Below are 22,084 nucleotides of genomic sequence, written 5' to 3' on the forward strand. Positions count from 1 at the left end.
GGTAAAATGGTCTGGTCTCTTTCATACCAACAGCTTGCTTTGGAGGCTGTAAAGTTTGGTCTCTCCAAACTTATTTGACCAAGCTGTCCAGAAAGTCAAAGGATTCATTAGCAAGAATGAAATTTACCCAGATTGTGTCTGTCCTTTGAGCCAAACAGACTGAAACTTACTTCTTGGCAGTCTCTTTGTGGGGTGTTCAAACACTAACACAAAAAAGTTTTGAAAGCCCTGTGATGTCTTTTGGTGAGTAGAGTGTCTATAGGAGCTTATGTGGAGGAATCAATGTAACTGTTGCTCCTGAGTTGTCAGATAATTCATCAAAAGGGTCCCCCTTTATTGGGGATGAATTTTGTTCCAAGAATGGAATCCATCACTTCTAACTCAAGACCTTATCTTGTGATGTGACATAATGAAGCACCTGGGACACCTTAATATACCTGTCCACAGGATGGCCAGAAGAGATAGATTTCTCCCTTGAGAATGTGTTTCAATCAACATCACAACTTTGTCCTTTCTCATTGAAAGGTCTACATTGCCATATTTAATTATTTAAGGCAGTCTTGCAATAATTTTTTTTAAAGATTTTATTTATTCATTTGAGAGAGAGAGAGACAGAGCACAAGCAGGGGGAGAGGCAGAGAGGGAGAAGCAGGCTCCATGCTGAGCTGGGAGCCTGATGTGGGGGTTCAATCCCAGGACCTGGAAATGACGACCCGAGCCGAAGGCAGACGCCCAACCATCTGAGCCACCCAGGCGCCCCTGTCTTGTAATAATTACAAGAGAAGTGGAAGACTAAAATTCTAGAGGCTTTTTTCCTTAAAGGCCATTAACCAGTTTTATTTTTATAGATGCAATGCCAACCAGCCAAAGTCTAAATTATTATGATCTCTAATATTGAACTCCTGGCCCTGCAATCTAAACAAGGGAACAGCCTCGACTGACACTTTCACAGATAGTAGTTATGGATTATTATTATTATTTATTTTTTTAGTAAAGTGGTAGCTAAATCTCAGGGATCTTCTCATTCACTTTTTCTTTGGCATTTTATTTCTTTTTCTTTGGTGTTTTAAGTTAAACTCTTCTCAAGTATCTGCAGATTATTTTCTCTTCTGTGAAATACACAATTTTGACAGGTGGGAGGAAATAAATAGAATGAATGTCTCTTGCCTGAAATCTCTGCTCAAAAAGTGGGAGATGATGATTTAATAGAATTACAATGTGCAGCCTTTAGGTTAGTGCCCAGGGAGCCCTAAAATTGTTTGGCTGTCAAGAGCATCATGTGGTTCCTCCAGGGATTTTGTTGTGGTTCATTTCTAAAAGGCAAACAGCTGAAAGACTTGTGTTCATGCTAAGAAACACCAAGCATATGAACTCAGGCAGTTATTCCATCTCTGGGGTTCTCTGCCTGGGCCTTCTTTTCTGGGAGCTTCCTGTCTTCCCTTTAGGGTTATGCTCATTGTACTTATTCTTGACCTTGATCTTCCTCCTCCCCCACCATCAAAAGTGACTGGTCCAAAGATGGACACCTGATTCAAACTAAATCAGTCAGGGACCTTTCCCTGGGAATTTAGACCTGAGGCAAAAGTCCATTTCTCTTTTAAGAGGAACTGCTTGTACGGGCACCTGGGTGGTTCAGTCAGTTAACATCTGCCTTTGGCTTAGGTCGTGACCCCAGGGTCCTGGGATCAAGCCCTACGTGGAGCTCCCTTCTCAGCAGGGAGTCTACTTCTCTCTCTCCTCCCCCTACCCCCGTCACTTGTGCTCGCTCTCACTCACTCTCTTTCTCTCTCAAATACATAAAATCTTTTAAAAAAAGAAAAAGAGGGACTGCTTGTAATATGTGAAATTGTGAGGCCTAGAAAACGATGTACCATGTAGATTGAAGAGCAGAAAAGCCTGATTTGTCCAGAAACAATGAAGTAGATAACGTAACAGAGACCAGAGACAGGGAGAGGGAAACAGGAGAGGGAGGGAGGTATGCACTGCCTTATGTTCCAGGCAGTATCCTTATAACTGCTCCCTTTTGCTTATGTGAACAAAATTTTTTACCTGCAGCCAAGAGGAGTCTTAACTACTTTTCCTCCCACTTCTCGAGAATGTGTGATATAGAAAATGTGAATTTGCCCAACCAGGTAGTCCTGACGTCGCAGGATATGTTTTGACCCTTCAGGAGCCTCCTCTTGCTGCTACTGTAGAACAAATCTGCCGGCTTTCTGTGTTCTCCTTCTCCCACACCAGTCCTCTAAGGGTCTAGAAAGACTCAACTTGAGGACGAGGACACACTGAAATTTGGGGGCTCCCAAGGATGGCTGTGGTGCCTAGCCATCATTTGTAATATATTTTTTTCTCTAACAAAACACATTCTGAGTTTCAAATGACCAATTTATAAAATAACTCTAGAAATAAAACCCTTAAAAAAAAAAGTCAGGACTGACTGCTCCATATTAATTAGTAGTGAGGATTCACATGACAGAAGGGTTCTTTAATACACGCAAGTACTCCATTAATCAGAGTTTGATTGCATTTTAAGTATGCTCCAACACATTTGAGTTTTCATTTATTTAATGAGAGGGAGGAGACAACTAGAATTTAAATTTTAGGAGCCTCTGAGCACTGAATGGCCATTAGATGACAAAGCAATTGTGAAATGTTATTAGAGGGATAGGTCAATGGAGGAAAAAGAACTAAAAATACCCTCTCTCTCTCTCTCTTTCTGAGGGACAGAATTCTGTAATCTCACAAAAGAGGAAGCAATTAAGACTCTGATTCAGTTAAGAAGTGATGAGAGAAATAGGGGAGCCTGGGCGGCTCAGTCCGTTGAACATCCAGCTCTTGATTTTGGCTCAGGTCATGACCTCAGGGTTGTGAGATTAAGCTCCACATTGGGCTCTGCACTCAGCAGGGAGCCTGCTTGAGATTCTCTCCCTCTCCCTCTGCCCCTGCACCCCCCTCTAAAATAAATAAATAAATCTTAGAAAAATAAGTTATGAAATGGAGTGCCTGGGTGCTAAGATGGTTAAGCATCTGAGCCTTCGGCTCAGGTCATGATCTTAGGGTCCTAGGATTGAGCCCCACATCGGGCTCCCAGCTCAGTGGGGAGTCTGCTTCTCCAGCTCCCTCTGCCTCTCCCCCTGCTTGTGCTCTCTCTCTCTCATAAATAAAATCTTTAAAAATGAAAGAAATATAATATGAAGGCTTAGAAGCACTACAGGGTTTGAGTTCTGGCTCTTGTTATAAGTTGATGACCTTCGGCAAGGCACAAAGTTTTCTGAACCTTGTTTTCCTCTGTATAATAGGATGCCTAGTAATGCTTGTCTGCCAATTCTCAGAGTTACTGTAAGATTCATGTATAATTGTACAGGTGAAATTGTTTTATAGTCTGTAAAATATATAAATATTATTTAATATTACCATGATAATTGAAGTACTAACAACTTTTAATTATTATGACTAGGTGGAAATGTCTATGGTCAAATGGTCCAGTTAGGACTTACGTGGCAGACACTACATGAGAATAAATTAACTCTTTAAGATCATCTGTAAATATATATCTTTAAAGAAAACTTTTGTCATTTTTAAGTGTGACTTGAACTTATGTCCATCGGGTCAGTGCTCTTGTGGAGAAGAATTTGAGTCCTGGGCCCTCTCTCGATCCCACATTGGTTTGACTGCTCCTCTCCTCTTCCTGGCTCCAAAAGGGATTGACCTTTTCTGACCAGGCATGAAAGGTGGCCTCCCTTGAGTCTGGACAATGCTGAGCCAGAGGGTAAGAGTAAAGCTTATATATCCTGGGCTCCTGTCAACGTGACAAATAAGACCAGAGAAGGGCAGTGGCTTGAACAGCTGGTGTAACCAGATCTGGGACTTATTTGGGTAGAGGGAGGGGTTCAATGACATCATCAACCAATGACTATCCTATCAGGTGGTAGACTCTTTCAAGTTTAGCTTGAAAGATCACTTCTGTGTTGCATGCAGTGGGCACTCAAACAATATATATATTTCTTGAATATATAAATAATGCTGAGAACCTTGAAATTTACCTCCAAACACTGCTAATTAGTTCTCTCATCATACCCAAAATGATATTAATAATATGGTTTGGGCTTCTGAGAGTGATGATTCAATTTCTCTATCACATAATGCATTTATAGATTTACATAGATCTAAGTATATAGAAACATTTATCTTTTTTATTTTTACATTTTATTTTTTAGTGTTTAGGTATTATTTTTAGCATCTTTTCATTCATTTTTCCCCCATGTTTTTGAACAAAGTTGTAATTATAGTGTTCACAGATACTTGTTTTCAGATGTACTTATTCAAAAATAATAAAAATTATCTTTTTCACATTGGTACATTGTCTTCAGAAGTTCTATTTCATATTTTAAAAAAGATTTTATTTCTTTTTTTTTAAAAAAGGGGAGGCAGTTGGTTAAGCATCTGCCTTTGGCTCAGGTTATGATCTCAGGGTCTTGGGATGGAGCCCCCCATTAGGCTCCCAGCTCTGTGGGAAGCCTGCTTCTCCCTCTCCCATTCCCCCTGCTTGTGTTCCTTTTCTGGCTGTCTCTCTCTCTCTCTCTGTCAAATAAATAAAATCTTAAAAAAATAAATAAAATAAAAAAGATTTTATTTTATTTATTTATTTTAGAGAGAGAGCTCGCATGAGTGGAGGGAGGGGCAGAGGGAGAGTGAGAGGGAGAGAATCTCAAGCAGACTCCATGCTTAGTGAAGAGCTCAAAGCAGGGCTTGATCTCAGGACCCTACGATCATGACCTGAGCTGAAACCAAGAGTCAGCTGCTTAACCAACTGAGCCACCCAGGCACCCTCAAAAGTACTATTTCAGATAGCTACCAAAAACTTCAGTAGGTATTAAGCTTTCACAAATACTTAGCCAATCTCTTGTTAAATATTTAGGATACTTCTAATTAAGATTATGGGGCAATTGGCAATATAGCTTTGCAATATAGCTTGATAGCTAATCTTTATTTTTCTTTTCTATTTTTTCTTTTTATTTATTTGACACAGAGAGACAGTGAGAGAGGAAACACAAGCAGGGGGAGTGGGAGAGGGAGAAGCAGGCTTCCTGCCGAGTAGGGAGCCCGATGTGGGGCTCGATCCCAGGACCCTGGGATCATGACCTGAGCCGAAGGCAGACGCTCAACGAATGAGCCACCTAGGCGCCCCTCTATTTTCCTTTTCTAAGAAAATATGTATTAATTTATTTTTTCCATTTAAAAATATCTTCCCCAGAAAAAAAAATAGCAAAAATACTAGAGGACAAACCACTTGCACACAGTACTCAAGTAAAGACTAAATCTCAGAAATCCCCCTTTCCTCTAGTCCAACTGCATTGCTGAAGCAAGAGAACATGAGGCAGAACAGTCCCATCCATCATCATCATTATCAAAATTATCTTCCTTATGATCATGCCAGTGCTGTATTTATTAGGAACACTAGAGTGAAGCCTGACAATGAGACCTGCACCTGCAAAGAATAATATTGTGCAAAAATGTGTGGCAGGACCAACTCATTTTGATTTAAGTATTTGTAAACTTGCTGTGCGCTGGACATTTTGCTAGGCATTTGGGATGCAGTAAATTATGAATACACAAGTGTCACATTTGATTTGTCAAGGAACTGGTCAACGCTAATCCTCCTAGTGAAATAAAGATTAATCTTATGCAACAGTTTTCTGGACTCTTTATTATTCAAACCCTTATCTATTCAAGGTCCTGGTCTGTTTAGTTCCTCTTCAGTTGCTAATGGTGATTCTGCTTTGAGAATTTTCTCGACTAGTTCAGCAAGCCCAGGCCGGTTCTGCCTCAAGCGCTTCTGGGCTGGATCCTGTAACAACTTACCCACCCCACCAAGTTTCTGACCATTCCTCTTAGCAGCAATCAGTCACCCACACCAAGTCAGCAATTCAGAGGGGTAGGGCTGAAGAAAGCAGCTTGTGGCTTTCCTGAGGCAAATATGGCAGATGACAAAGTCAAGACAACAGCCATTGGGCTGGGTGACCACCGGTACTGAACCCAGCTGTGTAGGGAACACCTTCTTAGGTGTGGGGAAAAACAGGAAGAAAACGAAGCCCTCTTAGACCTGTCCTCAAAGAGCTTGCAATTCTCTTAGCTGATTCCATATGAAGTCCCAAAACTGTAACGAACGGTAAGAGGCTACCTTACAAACTGTTAGGAGTATACCAGTGGGTGCTAAAAGAAAAATGGGCAAAATCATGTAAGGATCATCATGCCCTCAAGGAATTATGGGCTTCAAAGGAGCATTTCCATAAAGAAATGTAGGATTCTTCTAGCCCCAGGAGGCAAGAGATAACTGAGGTAAAAGGTAGAATATAAGACAGTGTTTTATATGATTATGTGTCAAAGAAACAGACAAGGAAACAAAGAAAAAGACAAGAATAATATGAATTTAGGGGAGAGAGACTAATGGGGGCTTGACAACGGAATATGGAAGGCAGTTTTGAGCAGTGTTCAAATAGAGGTATATGTAGTGAAGGAATAGGCTATAAATATGCTTGGGTCAGAGCCTGGCTGGAGTGGATGAAGACACATTTGTGTAAGAATCAAGGTCAGAAAGCAATGAAGATGGCAGTTTGTTGCAAGTCCTTGGGTGCTAGATTGATAGCTCTGACCTTTATTCGTGTGGGCAGTTGTTAAAATCTTGTGAGCTGGGGAATGACATCATGAAAATAGGAGGCCAGAAAGGAGAGACCGGAGGCAGAGAAACCAGGTAGGAGGCCACTGCAAGCATTCTGAGATAAGGTCTTGTTGTGGGAGCAGGAAGGGAAGGATGGTCTTGAGGGACACCAGGATAAAGAATCACTTGCTGTTGCTTGGATGGAGACAGAGAGGGAGGAGGGATGGATGGCTCAGGGAAGCTTTCAGTAGGAAGTGTGCTGAGGGGAAGATTAGGAAGCAGCAATCAACTTCTAGTGGAAAGTCTTTGCAAGTGGAGAGAAATTTACTTACTCTCAATTGATTATCTTATAAAAACTGTGGAGTTTCTCTATGAGATAGGCATGCAGGAGGTAGCACACTGATTTAAAATGACAATACCAGGGAGCAAATGGTGACTCGCACAGGATGGGAGGATAGAAAAGGCACTCTGATCTAGGATTAATCCTTGGCTGAATCTGAGGGTTTTTTTCATGAATTCATTGTATGTACTTAGACAAAATGTTCTGGAGTTCACTGGGCCAGATTCCTTATCTGTAAAATGGGGATATAAAATATATTACCTATTCTTTGGGCCTCCATGAGGCTTAAATCACCATCATTTGAGTGCTTTAGTATGTACCAGAATTTGTGTTAAGAACTTTATTTCCATTTTCTTTTTTAATCCTTAGAATGTTCATTCTGCATTAAAAAAATGCCAAAATTTAGTGGCTTAACCCAATAGCCATTTTATTTGCTCACAGTTCTGCAGTCTGGGCCGGGCTAGGCTCTGTGGTTCTTTTATTCATCTAGATGGTAGTCACTAATGTGTTTGCAGTCAGCTGATGGGCTGCTAGGGGCTGGGCTCAGCTCAGAAGTGTGGTGGCTGGACTTCTCCCTCTCTCCACATATCTCAGGGCCTCTCCTTCTCCATGTGGTTTCTCCAGCAGGATAGTTGGACTTATCTAGGGACTTAGGTGTCCCAAAAGTACAAAAATAGAAACTTCCACACCTTCTTAGGGGTTAAGGGGGGGGTGGGGTGGGGTTGGGGGAGCTAGCACATATTCAATGCTGTATTTTCCTGGTTAAGGCAAGTCACCAGCCTAGTCCAGATTTACACTGGATGGGACTCCATAAGGGAGGATGGTCCGCTGAAAAGCAGCAATGTCATGGACTACCACAATATTATCACCAACTTGTAATGAATAATCTGTGACTTAGGGAAGCTAAGTTACCCGCCCAATGAAGAGTAGAGCTAGGCACTTCAAAACTTGTGTTCTATCATGGGTCAATGGATAAAATTTGTCGTGTTTTAACCTAGGACCCTGTGAAGTGGGTACTGTTATTGCACCTAATTTACAAAGGAGGAACCCAGGAATAGAGAGCTCAAGTATTTTGCTTGAGGTGACTCAGGTATTTTGCTCCAGAGATTATACATTTAGTCACTACACTGTGCTGCCTCACATGGGTAGTACCTGACACATACAAGGCACCTGTAAATGTTATGTCATCTGAAGCTGTTGTTTTTGAAGGATGGAGCAAATGTCTTCAACCATCCACCATCACATCACATAGGTTATTTGGGAACTGGGGGTTTTCCATTTGAGTTATCCTGTGATCTGGGCAGTTTCCTTTTCAGGCATCAACTTCTCTGTCTTTCACCGTCTATTTCTTGAAGGTTGGCAAGGAATGAAGACAGCATCCTTGCCCATCCAATCCCAACCCTGATTCTCACAGCTCCCTCAGCATTTTCTTCTTTGGTAGCTGCCAGATAACTCCTTACAAAGCAGGCCCTTCCTTCTTGGGTGAGGACCTTCCTGGAGTAGGGCTGGACTGAAGTTTCCATCCTTTAATCATCAAGTTGGCCTTGCAGCTTCTGATTAGTAACCACTTGGTCCGTTTACTTCCTTTAGTTTCATAGCTAATTTCCCCATTGTCATAACTGTGGTGGCTTTTGACGATAGCTTGCTGATGCTATTTCCAGTGGAGTGACATGTCGCTTCCCCCTTCCTTCTGCTGGTCCTATGGGCAGAGGATTTTGCTGCACGGGAAATCTGGGGTTCCAGAGTCTCTGGAGAGGAGCTTATGCTCTGCTTATCTTTGAAGGTGACCCATGTGGCTGTCTTTCTCTAAGGCAGCCCTGATTTTTCCCACTCTGTGGGGAGTCTGGAATCAGAGCACACCCTCAAGTATAGATAATGGGGTGACAGGTGCCTCATTTTGGTGGGCTCTGTTCTATTGTGGGCATGACAGGGAGTAGCCATTCAGGGAGTGGCCCCGAAATACTCCCTGGCCTTTTCCAAGGCAAAACTATGGGGTGGTCTTGTCTTTCCTGTAAGCTTTTCTCCTTCAAAGTAACTCCAGATTTTGACTTTATTTCACCCTTATAAAAATAGTGAGGAGCAATACTTGCACTTAATACAATTCTATTTTATTTAACAGAGAGGTATGCGGATGGGCTGGGTGCTGTTCTAAGTGTTTTACCGATCTTTCCCGATTTAGGTAGGATGAGGTCCTCATGAATCCACTGTAAATTGAAAACACCGTAAGGTGAAAATGCATTTAATACCAAACATCATAGTTTAGCCTAGCCTATCTTAAATGTGCTCAGAACACTTACATTAACCTACAGTCGGGCAAAATCATCTAACATAAAGCCTATTTTATAATAAAGTGTTGAGTATCTCAAGTAATTTATTGACTACAGCTGAAAGTGAAAGACAATTGTTATATGGTAACAGAATGGCTGTTAAGTGTAAGCTGTTTACCTTTCTGATGGCAGGGCTGACTGGGAGCTGTGGCTGCTGTGGCCCAGGCCCAGCATCAGGAGAGTATGGCAGGGCATGTCACTAGCCTGGGGAAAGGTCAAAATTCAAAATTCCGAGTAAAGTTTGAATGTATATCCCTTTTGCACCATCCTAAAGTGGAAAAATCGTTAAGTCCAACCACTGTTAAGTCCCGACTGTCTGTACATATATTGCCTCATTTGACTTATTTCGAAAAACTTCTGTTTGAATCAAATGGCATAGGGTAGGGCTTTGTGAAACGTTACTTACCTCGCAGCCGCTTTCCCTTTCCCTCCAGTGGAGAGGGGACAAGGGAAGAAGGAATTGAGCTGCTCCGAAGGCCAAGGCTGCCTCCCACTTCCCGCAGCTGTCTTGCCAAGCTAGATCTAGGGGCTGGGGGGTCTCCACCCCTCTCCTAGATCCAGCCGGTGGGAGGGTGGGTGGTTTTTTCCGGGTCACTGGCGCACCCTCTCTACTCCCAGCCACCTGCTCTGGTTCCATCCCGGCTCCAGGCTCTCTGGAGGGCGTCAGGGACATTCCAATCCTCCCACAACCCGCGCGGATGTCGCGGGGGAGGGGGGGTGCGATTGCTCTCCATTTTCAGTACCCAGCTTTGACCAGGTTTCTTCTCAAGTTCTAGTGACCCGAGTCACGCAAGGAGACTAAAGATTGACGAATGGTTTCAAGGTTGTTTGTTTACAACGCACCCACTGGCGAAGCCGCAGCACTAGTGACAGAGGCACTTTCTGGGCACCGTCTGCGCTCTAGCAGACAACTGCAAGCCAAACAGCCAAGATGCCTCCTCGCCAGACCAAATATGGTCACAAGCGCTAAGCAGCCTCCCGTGGAAAGGCTGGCCTGTCTCCCTGCGCCAGGGCGGACCCGAGCCCGCCCTCAGGCAGAACCTCGGATCGGCGCGGCGCTCTGGGCGCTCCGGGCCTCCGCACCAAGCACGAAGGGAGGGTGCGGCAGCCAGGACCGGCCCTTCCTCGGCCTGCGCCGCTCACTCGCGTGCCCTCCGCCGCCCCCAGCCTTAGTTTCGGTCCACAAGCCCTTGATTAAACAGGCGCAGGCCACTTTCCCTTTGATCCCGCCCTAAGTCCGCGGTAAACTCAAAGGAATGCAGGTCCAGGGCTCCGCGGGAAAGGTCCGCACGACCGGGAGGAGTGGATGGGGGGCACCCGTCTCCTCTTACCCAGCAAAGTACCTATCACGCCCAGGGTTCTCTGGAGCCGAAGTGGGGGAGGAGAAGGAGGAGGAGAAGGAAGGGGAGGGACGAGCGGGGGCAGGCAGGCTCAGGACTTGGAGGTTATGCATAATTCAACAGCTCAACTTTCGGGCCCGCCTCTTTTCTGGGAGTGGGAGTTCGCTCCAAACTTTGTTTATGGGACAGTCCGGGAGCCGCGGCGGCCGCGCTGTCTGCTTCTCCTCCGCCTTCTCGCGGAGCACAAACGCCTGAGGCCAGTTCGGGGGATGTGAGAGCCGAAGCCCCTCGGCTGCCAGGCACCAAGTCGGGATTTGCCAGCCGGACCCCGGCTACAGCCCCGCGAGCTCGGGACGCACGCGAGCGACTGAGGCCCGACGGCGAGTTCGGGCGGGACGGCGGCCGCCGCACGCCCAGACTCGGCTTCGCTGCGCGCCCAGGTAGAGCCCGCTGGAGCGCGCCCGCTCACCCCGTTCCACCCCAGGGCGCCTGGGCTCCTCGGGCTTCCGGAATCGCGATGTCGTGGAGCTGGCTTGGGTTGAGACTTTGGGGGGGCTGCCTGCCCGGGAAAGTTGCGACCTGTCCTTCGCCACCAGCAGTTCAGCCACCTCCCGAGTGCAGTTACCCCCCCCCCACCCCCCGCCCTTCCTTCTTGTCCTCCTCCCGGCAACTTACTTGCTTCAAGAAAGTTGCATAATTCTCCAGGCCAGGAGGGACCCCTCCCCCATCCGGCTGGCCTTACCGCTGAGTGTCTGGGATCCTGAGGCGGACACCTATCTGTCGCCTCTTTTTCTTTTGTTTCTATTCTGCCCCTGGACTCCTTCCTCCGACTTTAAATAAAAGGCTGATCTGACCTTTCTCTTTGCAGAAGATGAATCCGGCCTCGGTGCCTCCCCCGCTCCCGCCACCCGGGCAGCAAGTGATCCACGTCACGCAGGACCTAGACACGGACCTCGAAGCCCTCTTCAACTCGGTCATGAACCCCAAGCCCAGCTCGTGGCGGAAGAAGATCCTGCCCGAATCGTTCTTCAAGGAGCCTGACTCTGGCTCGCACTCGCGCCAGTCGAGTACCGACTCGTCCGGCGGCCACCCGGGGCCCCGGCTGGCCAGCGGCGCCCAGCACGTCCGCTCGCACTCGTCGCCCGCGTCCCTGCAGCTGGGCACCGGCGCGGGTGCTGCAGGCAGTCCAGCGCAGCAGCATGCGCACCTCCGCCAGCAGTCCTACGATGTGACCGACGAGCTGCCGCTGCCCCCGGGCTGGGAGATGACCTTCACGGCCACTGGCCAGAGGTACTTCCTCAAGTAAGTCAGCCCGAAGTCAGGGGGCACAGTCACGGTGCCCAGGGTGCGCATGCTTGTTGGGGGGCGCGCGCGCGCGCGCCATGTGTGTCCTTCCACGTTTGTTTCCGAAAGATCTGGGAAGATGGAAGTAGGGAGTGAGTCTCTGGGTGTAAAGGGTCAGAAGAAGAGCATCTGGTGAGGTTCTAACAGGGTCCTGGAATTTCCAAAAGATTGGGGACCTGGAAACTCGTAGGAGGAAAAAAAGTAGTTTTGGGCTGATGCTCATGAAACACATAGGTGGCTTTGCCCTGAATCTGGAATAATGACTTCTGGGCACAAACCCTTACGCCCTTACCTGTCCACTCCAACTCAGATGCCCCAGAGCCTGGTCCATTGGGATGTGACACAGAGATAAATTCTAGAACATTTTTGAGGCTTGGGAAGGAGAGGGACTCTTGGTAGTGTAGGTGGTCTGCAGTCTCTCCATTCTTAGGAAAAGCAAGCTAGAAAAGTGAACACTGCCTGGTAGGCCTTTCTGCTCCCAGCTGAGTGATGGATGTAATGACCACACAGCACAGTGATGTAATTAGCAACTCTGTGGTGAAGTAGTTGTGGGCTGGAAAATCAATTGTGTGGAAATTGGGTCAGGAGTTACATTATGTTGCAGTTAGTAACCTAAAATACCAGCGGATCAGGAGCCTGTTTTGTTGTTACTCTTCCCTTTCAGGTTGTTAGGGCTTTCCTGATGTGATAATTTTTACATTAGACTGTAAGGGAAAATACATTCACAAACATAAAGAAGATTGTTTCAGTTGTGGTACCCTAAGATAATTATGTTCCAGAGGAGAAATCACGCTGGAACTTGAAACATAACCATTGAGGTCAAGGGGGGGTCAGGCTATTGATGGCCTGGCTGGAGGTTGTGCCAGTGGCTGGTCCACTTGGTTCCAGATTGCCTGCACTGACTGGCCATTCACTGCCATGGAAAGAAACTTCTCTTCTTAGAACCTGCCTTAGACTTTATTTTAAAGCCGAAATTGCTTTGATGGAAAAGCCTTAGTTTAAAACTTATGCTAGGACGTTATGTGCTCTTTTAAAAATATAATCAAGCCCTTCTTTGTCACTTGTATTTGATTGCTGTCAGTTGGATTTTATAACAAATACACAGTAATGGATGAGGTTTGCTGTAGTCAACTCTTTGACTCATACTGGTGACCAATTATTCCTTCCCCATCCCAATGCTGTTGACATCTTGTGCAAGGAGGGGTTCTTTATTTTGTTTCTGGGGTTGGTGTGATGCTGAGAAGCACTTGTCCGGAAACAGACTTGATGGTCATTCCACAAATGGCCTTCCCCCAGGCTTTGAGTGTTAGTGTGGACATGTACTCAATGCTTTGACTTCTAAATGGCTGGTGGAATCAAGAATGTGATGTAATAACATGACATTTTTCTAAATGTGATGATACTGTTCTGAAGGCTGACATTAGTTTCTATGGTACATAAAGCTCCAAAATGATCTTGTATTAAGTTTACTTAGGTAAGTGCGGTTTTGAGTATTTATTGCGACTTTTATAGAAATGGACTTAGTAGTAAATGCAAATAGAAAAATGGTCCAATAATTTAGAGTAATTTAGGGGGATCTTTTTTGGTCCCAAATGACTTAAACTGTGCTTATGAATATACACCTGCACAAGTATGTGATATATATAACTGTGGTTATTAAAAATATGAAATAAGAGGCTTGCCTGATATTAGAGGAAAGCTAGGAAAAAAGGACCCCCCCAAAAGCAAAAAAATTCCCTTTTATGCACAAATGCATGATGATGGAATGATTGAAACCAGGGCAGAAATGGAAGTTAGCTTCGGGTTTAGAGAAAGTTGCTCAGATTCATTTGTCCATCCCCCCAACTACAACCACCCTGCAGCCCAAAGCAGAGTACATCTTCTTCCACTTTGGATAGTCAGTGAAGACCACAGCTGAAAAAATGTGTAGGTAGTAGGCTAGCCTGATTTGATGCGGCCCCTGGAAACTTTCTGGCCAAGTAGCTAAGGAATTTAAGAAATTAAGTCATTGTGACTATTGTCTTTCAGGACAAGCAATCTGCCAGGAGTTATCTGAGCTTTTTGGGGGGCTTTGTTTAAAGTTGGAATAAGTTCAATGTTGTGTGTCATACTTCGTTGCATAGCCTCCAGAGGCAACATATTTTGATGGATTAAATAGAAGCTTGAAAAATAGTGGCAACTGACCCTGAATTGTCATAAAATCTATTTTGCTCCATCATCTGTGAAATGGGGCTAACAGTGGCATCCATCCTATCATTGATTCTATCAGTCAAGGCTTTTATAAATGAGAGATTAAAAGGATTTCAGATTGGACCAGGGTCAGGTTTGATTTTTTTTTTCTTCTGTTTTGTTTTTTTGGCTAGAAAACCCAAGGCCAGGGAAGGGTGACTGTGTGACTTTGGGAAAGTCATGTGGTTATTTAATGGTAGACCCTGGACTGGACCTCTCATCTGTTGCCAACTACTTACAGAGCACTTTTCCATTTTCCTCACTCCTACCTTTAATCCCCTATGTCACTTCCCCAGCTGAACAGTGAGCTTTATGGGAAACAAAGCCTGGCCATTAAGAAGCTTTAAAAAGCTTTTTGTGATTTTCTTAGGTAAGATTGTTGCTATGTATATGATGTAATGACTTTCTGCTACCTCTTAAAGGGGACCTTTTCTGAGCGGTCACACCTTTCTTTGCAGAGTTTCTTTAGGGTAGCATACACAAGTGGAGAGGGTTGATGTTAAAACACACGGCCCCTGAAAATTACTGCCCTGTTCCTGCTGCACTTTAAAGCTCATAAATCAGGCTGGGGGCATGTAGGTGTTGGACTCTTAGCCACCTGGCACACTGACTTTGACCACTGATCACATTAAAAATTAAAAAAGAAATTCTGGTTATAAATGGGATACATGTTTATTACACATAAACCAGAAAACAGAATTATAAAGAAGAAAACAGTTTGACTTCAGTAGGACTTTATATTCTTAACAGAAAAATTTTATTTGAGTAACATTCTATAAGAAAAAATATTTTATTCCCATTCCTTTTTTTTTTTTTTGAAGATTTTATTTATTTATTTGACAGAGAGAGCACAAGCAGGCAGAGGGGCAGGGGGAGACGGAGAATCAGACTACCTGCTGAGCAGGGATCCCAATGCAGGACTCGATCCCCCGACCCTGGGATCATGACCTGAGCTGAAGGCAGATGCTTAACTGACTGAACCACCCAGGAGCCTGCTATCCCCACTATTAAATATAATTTCAGTGATAACATTTGCTTGCCACTCCCAGTTTTTAGTAATAATTTTGGTGTTTTCCCTTTTCTGAAAAGTGTCATAGAAAATTATTTTTGACAAAGTGATCTTTGCGCTTAGTAACAAGTCCAATAGTACAGAAGGACTTTTGTTGAAAAACAATGGTTTCCTTCACCTCCTCAAGGCTCACAGAGGGATCCTTTTAGGTTTTATTTGAACTGTTTCTGTATTTAATTCTTAGATTGTTACTTCCTTAAACCTAATATGCTTTTACCACAATTTTTTGATTTATCGACTTTTAACTTCTGATTGAAAATGAGAATGTAGCTCCTTAAACTGTTTTTTTCCTCCCCCAAATTTAATATTTATATTATTTTTAGTTTGTCTGTTAGATCACCTTTGTTATTCTTTGTCAGCTTATTTCTTGACTCCCCCTTTTGCAAGTCAAGGAGGTTTGGGGGCTACCTGTTCTACAATTCACTCTGTCCATGACACCTTAACGGTCCAGGCCCTGAACCCATAACCAATAAAAGTTTTGTGCTTTGCTCTTAACTTGACCTTCTTATTCATAAATTATTATTAAAGTTGAAAATCTAGAGACAACATTTACATTATTACATTTCTATAAATATAATTCGTTGCCTTTTATATTAAGATTAAAGTTTAGACTTGTTACATTCAGTCTGGTGTCAGGACTCCTGGGCAATCAAAGGAGGATATATCCAGCACCAAAGTTGAATGGATTCTTTCTTTCCATCAAACTCTTTTTCTGTTTGTTTTAAAGATTTTATTTTTTATTTTAGCGGTAGTGAGTGTGCAAGTTGGGGGGGGGTGTGCAGCAGAGGGAGAGGGAGAGAGTATCTCAAGCCCTGAGCACAGAGTTGGATGCGGCTCCATCCCACGACCCTGAGATCATGACCTGAGCTGACTGAACCACCCAGGCACCCCTCAAACTCTTAATCAGTTGTTTAAATTTGTGGTATCATGGTGTAGGGGCAGTAGTACAGGTTTTAGAATCACATAATTCTAATCCCATCCCTGCCACTCACCTGATACGTGAGTGGCAGGGATGGGACCTTCATAATTGGACCTTGACTTTCTGAAACATTTTTTTAAGAATTTCTAATTGCCCTCTCATTTGTTTATATATTATTTGCCTCAAAAATTTTTAGGCTCTAAATTCCATCAGTTCTATCACGTCTTGTTTCCCTAAGCTTTTATGCCCAGATTCCTTTATTTTTCTATGCCATTCTGGATTCTGATTGTTCTCTAGGCCTCCAACAGAGCTGTCATCCTGGCACTTCTCTTTACTTCTCTCCATGGCCAGAAGTAGCATCATTTCCATTTTCTTTTCTCCTGTCTTCCTCTTTTGATTTGTGCCCTCATTTTGCTGGAGTACATGCTTAGGTAACCTTTTTTTTTTTTTTAAGATTTATTTATTTATTTAAGAGAGAGAGAGAGAGAGAGAGAGAGAGAAAACAAGGCGGGGTAGGTAGAGGCAGGAGGAGAGGGAGAAGCAGACTCCCTGCTGAGCAGGGAGCCCAATGCAGGGCTCAGTCTCAGGACCCCAGGATCATGTCCTGAGCCAAAGGCAGACGCTTAACCTACTGAGCCACCCAGGCGCCCATGCTTGAGTAACTTATTAAGAAGTGTTTATGGGAGGTAAAATGTTCAAATACTTTTTAATTTGAAAATATTTATTTTCTTAAAAAAGAACTGACTTTTTTTTTTTAATTTACCTTTGGGTGGCAATATAATATAGTTGTTTTCATGAAGGTCCTTTTGTCCTTAAAAAAAATTGTTAGCTGCCTCAGTTTCTTTGTCTGTAAAACACCTGTTAGTAAGAGTAATACCTTATTTCATGATATTTGAAAGACTAGATGAGATAACATATTTGAAGTGTCTGGCACATAGCAGAATTTCAGTGCAAGTTCATTCTTGCCTCCAGTTGCCTCTTTGTCCACACACATACCCTTTCTACCCAGCCAAAATCAGATGCAGAAACCTTGACAATAGTATGAAAGTTGGTGTGTGACTCTTGGTTATAGTTATGGCTCTGAATGACAACCTGAATCTGGAATTGTAAGTCAGCTTTTTATCTTTTTTTTTTAAAGATTTTATTCATTTATTTGAGAGAGAGAGAATGAGAGATAGAGAGCACGAGAGGGAAGAGGGTCAGAGGGAGAAGCAGACTCCCTGCTGAGCAGGGAGCCCGACCCGGGACTCGATTCTGGGACTCCAGGATCATGACCTGAGCCGAAGGCCGTCGCTTAACCAACTGAGCCACCCAGGCGCCCAGTAAGTCAGCTTTTTAAATTTAAAATAAAGACTGAGTCAATTTTCCTGTTAAAAAACTTAAATAGGAATGCTCACTGTGGGTGCCCTGTGACTTAAGCTTCTTGGGCAGAGGATACGGCATCTCTTCTGAAGAGGGTCTACTTTTCGGTTTTTTGGAATCTGGCTCATAGCTACTAGTTGGGCCCATTTTATGTGTAAGGCGGGAGAGGGGAGGGATCAAGAAGTGGAGAGAGAAGAGGAGGGGGGGAGTAAGTGACATCTGTTGATGACCTGCTCTGTGCCAGACAAGGCAGAGAGCTGAGTCAGTGCTTTCCAGAGAGACAACCCCAGAATCACCCGTGGAGCACACTCCCAACACGTGTATGTGAAACTTTTTTATTTTTTAATAACCCTAGGCACTTTCACATATATTCTTTTTTTTTTTTTAACCCTCACAGTGACCCTGTGAATAGGTACATATTATCTCATTTTGTTCTTGAGGAAACTGAGGCTCAGTGAAGTTGAGGAAGTGGCCCAGGGTCATGTATCAGGTGAGTGGCAGGGGTGTGATTAGAGTTATGTGATTCTAAAACCTGTACTCGTGCCTCTGCACCACAATGCCTCATGCCAATTACGTGCCCATAATTAGGCCCTATAATTAGGTCTCCCTGGTGACCAGATAACTCTGGAGTGGTGGATGGAGCATTGGAGTTTGCTTCTGAGCTCTGTCTGGGTGGTCAAATTTGGAGCTCTGGGTGCTGGAGAGAGAGAGGTGATGAAAAAAACAAACCAGAAGTGATAGTATATCCACAGTGCCTATTTATATTTTATTCATGTCAAGGTTTCCACCATTAATAAATGTGTATCATTTTATAGGGAACACAGATGTGACAGGGAAGGCAGATGACCTAGTGGATCAGGTACACTGACGAGGGCTTGTTAAGAGGGTTAATTAAATAATGTTAGTAAAGTAGTTGCAAGGGAAGAAAAGAGCCAGGTTGCTTCTCATTGCCTTTATCATTGCAGAGATTGATGAGAAATAAATTGCTGTCCTCTACAGCAGTTTTGCTGTATTGAGTCCTCGGTTTTGTTTGTTGACCAGTTAGGACTTGTAGGAATTACAGTCTTCTATATCATTCTCTCCTTCCTCTTCCTTCTTCAATTACGTATCTAATCACAGGACAGGGTGATGGAAGTAAAAGAATCAACCAATCCTAGGGACGCCTGGGTGGCTCAGTTGGTTAAGCGTCTGCCTTCAGCTCAAGTCATGATTCCAGGGTCCTGGGATGGAGTATCACATTGGGCTCTGCGCAGCAGGGAGTCTGCTTCTCCCTCTGCCGTTCCCCCTGCTCATGCTCTCTTTCTCTCGAATAAATAAAATCTTAAAAAAAAAAAAAATCAACCAGTCCAGGGGATGGTTTTCTTTTAGAAAGGTGGTTTGAAAGATGGGACTGAAGTAATTAGCTTATTAATGAAGGGCAGATTCTGAGAGGGTGGCCCTTTCACTGATCTGAGGGTGACTGTGCATGTTTTAGTGCATTGAAATATCAGGAGAGCAGTGTTTTCCAAACTGTATTCTTTGGAACCCCAGTCCATTCAGATGCTTTGTGAACATGGGGTTTCTGGACCAGGAAGTTTGGGATATGTTGCATGCTCTATCCCTCTCTTAGAATTTCACAATATACATTAAGTACTCCAAAGTCACTTATCAGAAAAACTAGTTTATTTTTGTTTAAGCCAGTATTTCACAAACACATGTGATTTGAACATTTTTATTCCAACTATTGTCTTTGCCATCCACTCAGGAATGTTTTACAGACCATACTTTGGGAAACCTTTTCTGTGCCTTTTTATAGTTGAGATTTTTTTTTAAAAAGATTTTACTTACTTACTTGCAGGGAGAGTGGGAAAGGGAGAAACAGGCTTCCCCCCGAGCAGGGAGCCCGATGTGGGGCTTGATCCCAGGACTCTGCGATCATGGCCTGAGCCGAAGGCCGACGCTTAATGACTGAGCCACCTAGGCACCTATAGTTGAGATTTTTATATTTGAATCAAGTTAAAAGTTTTGTTTTTTTTTTCAGTGTTCTTTGTGGATATGTAGTATGTTTTCATTTATGTCTCTTGATTTAATAGTTAATTATTAATGCTTGGAAACAAAAAGTCCTAAATATCAAACAAGTGGGATATAACAGAAGAAAACCAACAGTTACAATACCTAGTGATAATAGCATAATCCTGATGTTACGTTTAAAGGTGTGTGTGTGTATGTGTGTGTATCTGCTAGAAGGATAGGTACGAAATGTTTTCAATGGTCATTTCTGGAATTCTGGATGATTTTTCTTGTTTACTTTCTGCCTTTCTGTATTTCCAGATGTCCTTCAATAAACATATGTTTCTTTTTTTTGTTCTTCTTCTTTTTTTTTTTAGATTTTATTTATTTGACAGAGAGAACGAGAGAGCACAAGCAGGGGGACCAGTAGGGGGAGAGGGAGAAGCAGACTTCTCACCGAGTAGGCAACCCCATGCGGGGCTCGATCCCAGGACCCTGGGATCACAACTTGAGCTGAAGGCAGCCACTCAACCCTATGAGCCACCCAGGCGCGCCATATGTTTCTTTTTAAATTGGAGGGTGGGAGAGTTATAAAAACTTCAGGAGAAAGAAAGCAGAGAAGCATGTAAAGATGAAGTTGTAGCGGCGCCTGCCTGGCTCAGTCAATGGAGCTTGCGACTCTTGATCTCAGGGTTGTGAGTCCGAGCCCCACACGGGGTGTAGAGATTACTTAAAAATAAAATCTTAAAAACAAACAAACAAAAAAGGTGGAGTCGTAGATTTGGGTAGGTGTGGTAGGGTGTGGGGAAATCTCTCAGCCATAGCTCAGTAACTGAAGCCTGGAGCTTATGTTACTAAATGGATGCTCTTTGGGAACTACTTGTGTTTTTCTTTTTGGGGTTATTTTTTTTTTAGGAATGAACTGACACAGTAATTGCTAAACTCTTAACCCAGAATTCTCCATTAAAGTCGCCTCAGGATAAGAGGTAGGATTATGGCAGATCCTTAGGTCACATGAGTTTCCTTCAACGTATTCTTTATTTGCATGCACCCCTTCCTGGACTTCTAATGTCCCATCCAGGCGCAGCAGATGATAGATAAGAAAGGGAGACATGGCTGGTACAGTAAGCACTGCTGACAGTTTATTACTCTTACTGGTCCCAGGTGAGATGGCGGTGGTAGGGATGTGTGTGCGATCTCCCGAGACCTTTCCTTCATGCCACCAAAAGGATCGTTAGCTGTTTCAGCATCGACAATGAAAAATCACCAGCTTCTCTTGTGTGCTAGCCCTGTGCGGTATGCTGTGAGGGGAGAAATGTGTGGCAGGTTTCCCCGACCTCAGGCAGCTGACGGTCTAGCTGGGGAGACGAGGAGAACACAGACGAAATCAGGCTAAATAGCGGCCTCCGGGCCCTCTGTGGCCGTAGAGCCTAGAGCAGCTGCTCACTGTGGTGTTGGAAGCTCTTGGGAGGTGTGTCATAATAAGGCAATCGTTTCTATTATGGTTACAGGTCTGAGACTTGCAGCCGTGCTGAACGTCCCTTAGTTCTCACATTGGCTGTCTTCCCGCTGGCCCCAGGAACTTGGCACAATCTGTTACCTGTGCCTGGAACATTATTTTCCTGCTTCTTGCCTGGTTAACTCCTATGCTGCTTTCAGGCATCAGCTTCGATGCCACCCCTGCGGGAGGTTTTCCCTGACTCACAGGCCCCCCACACTAGTGCCATATTTCTGTTTAGTTATTTCTCTTCTTCACTATATCATCACCTCCGTGAGGGCAAGATTGATATCTGTCTTGCTCATCACTGTATAAGTTGAGCACAGTGCCTGGCACATAGGTGCGTGCTTGATAAGGAAGGACTCCTCTAACACTTGCTGGTGGCCATCTGCATTGCAAGCTCATGCACTAGAATTCCTCATGGGACTCTGCCATGCTTGGGAGTATAATTGCATCATGTCTGTGCCCCTTGGACTACAAGTTTAAAATCCTAGCTCCGCATACTATGAGGCAGTGGAGAAGGTAGATAGAAGGGGAGTGGTTCTTCAGAGAAGTCTCTGTAGAGGTGGTTGGACATACATGGAGCCTTGAAAAATGGGAGGAATGTGGGTAGGTGAACAAAGAGGCCTTCTGGGAAAGAGGGGTAGGAAGGGAAGTTCAGGGGCAGAAGTGCTCAGGGTATGTTTTTGAGGCCCAGAAACGTTTGGCCTGACTTGGGTTGAAAGGTAAGTGATGTTTGGTGGATGACCTGTGCGTCCCATTGAGGCTCTGGAACCTCAGCTAGGACGGGCATACTGACCTTTTGCTACTCAATGTCAATTTTCTCATCCCCTAATTTTGAGATACACCAGTCCTGGCTTTATCCAAATGTAGCACAAGACCCCACCATTGCCTCCTATGTTGAGATCTTCCTAGTTCTTTAAGGAACTAAGGATTTTATACTGATTTAAAAGAGTCTGAAATAATAGAACCTTTCATAATAATTCATTCACCCATCTGTCCCTCCATAGAT

At 44.1% G+C, this 22,084-nt stretch overlaps 1 protein-coding gene and 1 long non-coding RNA gene across 3 annotated transcripts in view; one reads left to right on the forward strand and one right to left on the reverse strand.

Moving 5' to 3' along the window:
* Positions 1–8,893: 8,893 nt before the first annotated feature.
* Positions 8,894–11,517, reverse strand: LOC141373844 (uncharacterized). 2 transcript variants are annotated; one of them, XR_012380188.1, is made up of 3 exons: positions 11,338–11,517; positions 9,441–9,526; positions 8,894–9,199 (listed from the first exon to the last, which is right to left on the reverse strand). It is a non-coding gene; the product is annotated as an uncharacterized lncRNA (long non-coding RNA). The 2 variants fall into 2 exon arrangements; XR_012380189.1 differs by lacking the exon at positions 11,338–11,517 and adding an exon at positions 9,729–10,646 and having other exon boundaries at positions 8,895–9,199.
* Positions 10,806–22,084, forward strand: part of WWTR1 (WW domain containing transcription regulator 1) — a 132,865-nt gene continuing 121,586 nt past the window's right edge. The window contains exons 1-2 of the mRNA XM_025880680.2: positions 10,806–11,102; positions 11,531–11,964. Of these exons, the coding sequence (XP_025736465.1) occupies positions 11,534–11,964 (431 nt within the window). The 5' untranslated portion in view covers positions 10,806–11,102; positions 11,531–11,533. The remainder of the gene's footprint in view (positions 11,103–11,530; positions 11,965–22,084) is intronic.

This window comes from Callorhinus ursinus, unplaced genomic scaffold (assembly GCF_003265705.2).
Source record: "Callorhinus ursinus isolate GAN/ISIS: 27379988/994484 unplaced genomic scaffold, GSC_fseal_2.0 scaffold1, whole genome shotgun sequence".
NCBI classification, from domain to species: Eukaryota; Metazoa; Chordata; class Mammalia; order Carnivora; family Otariidae; genus Callorhinus; species Callorhinus ursinus.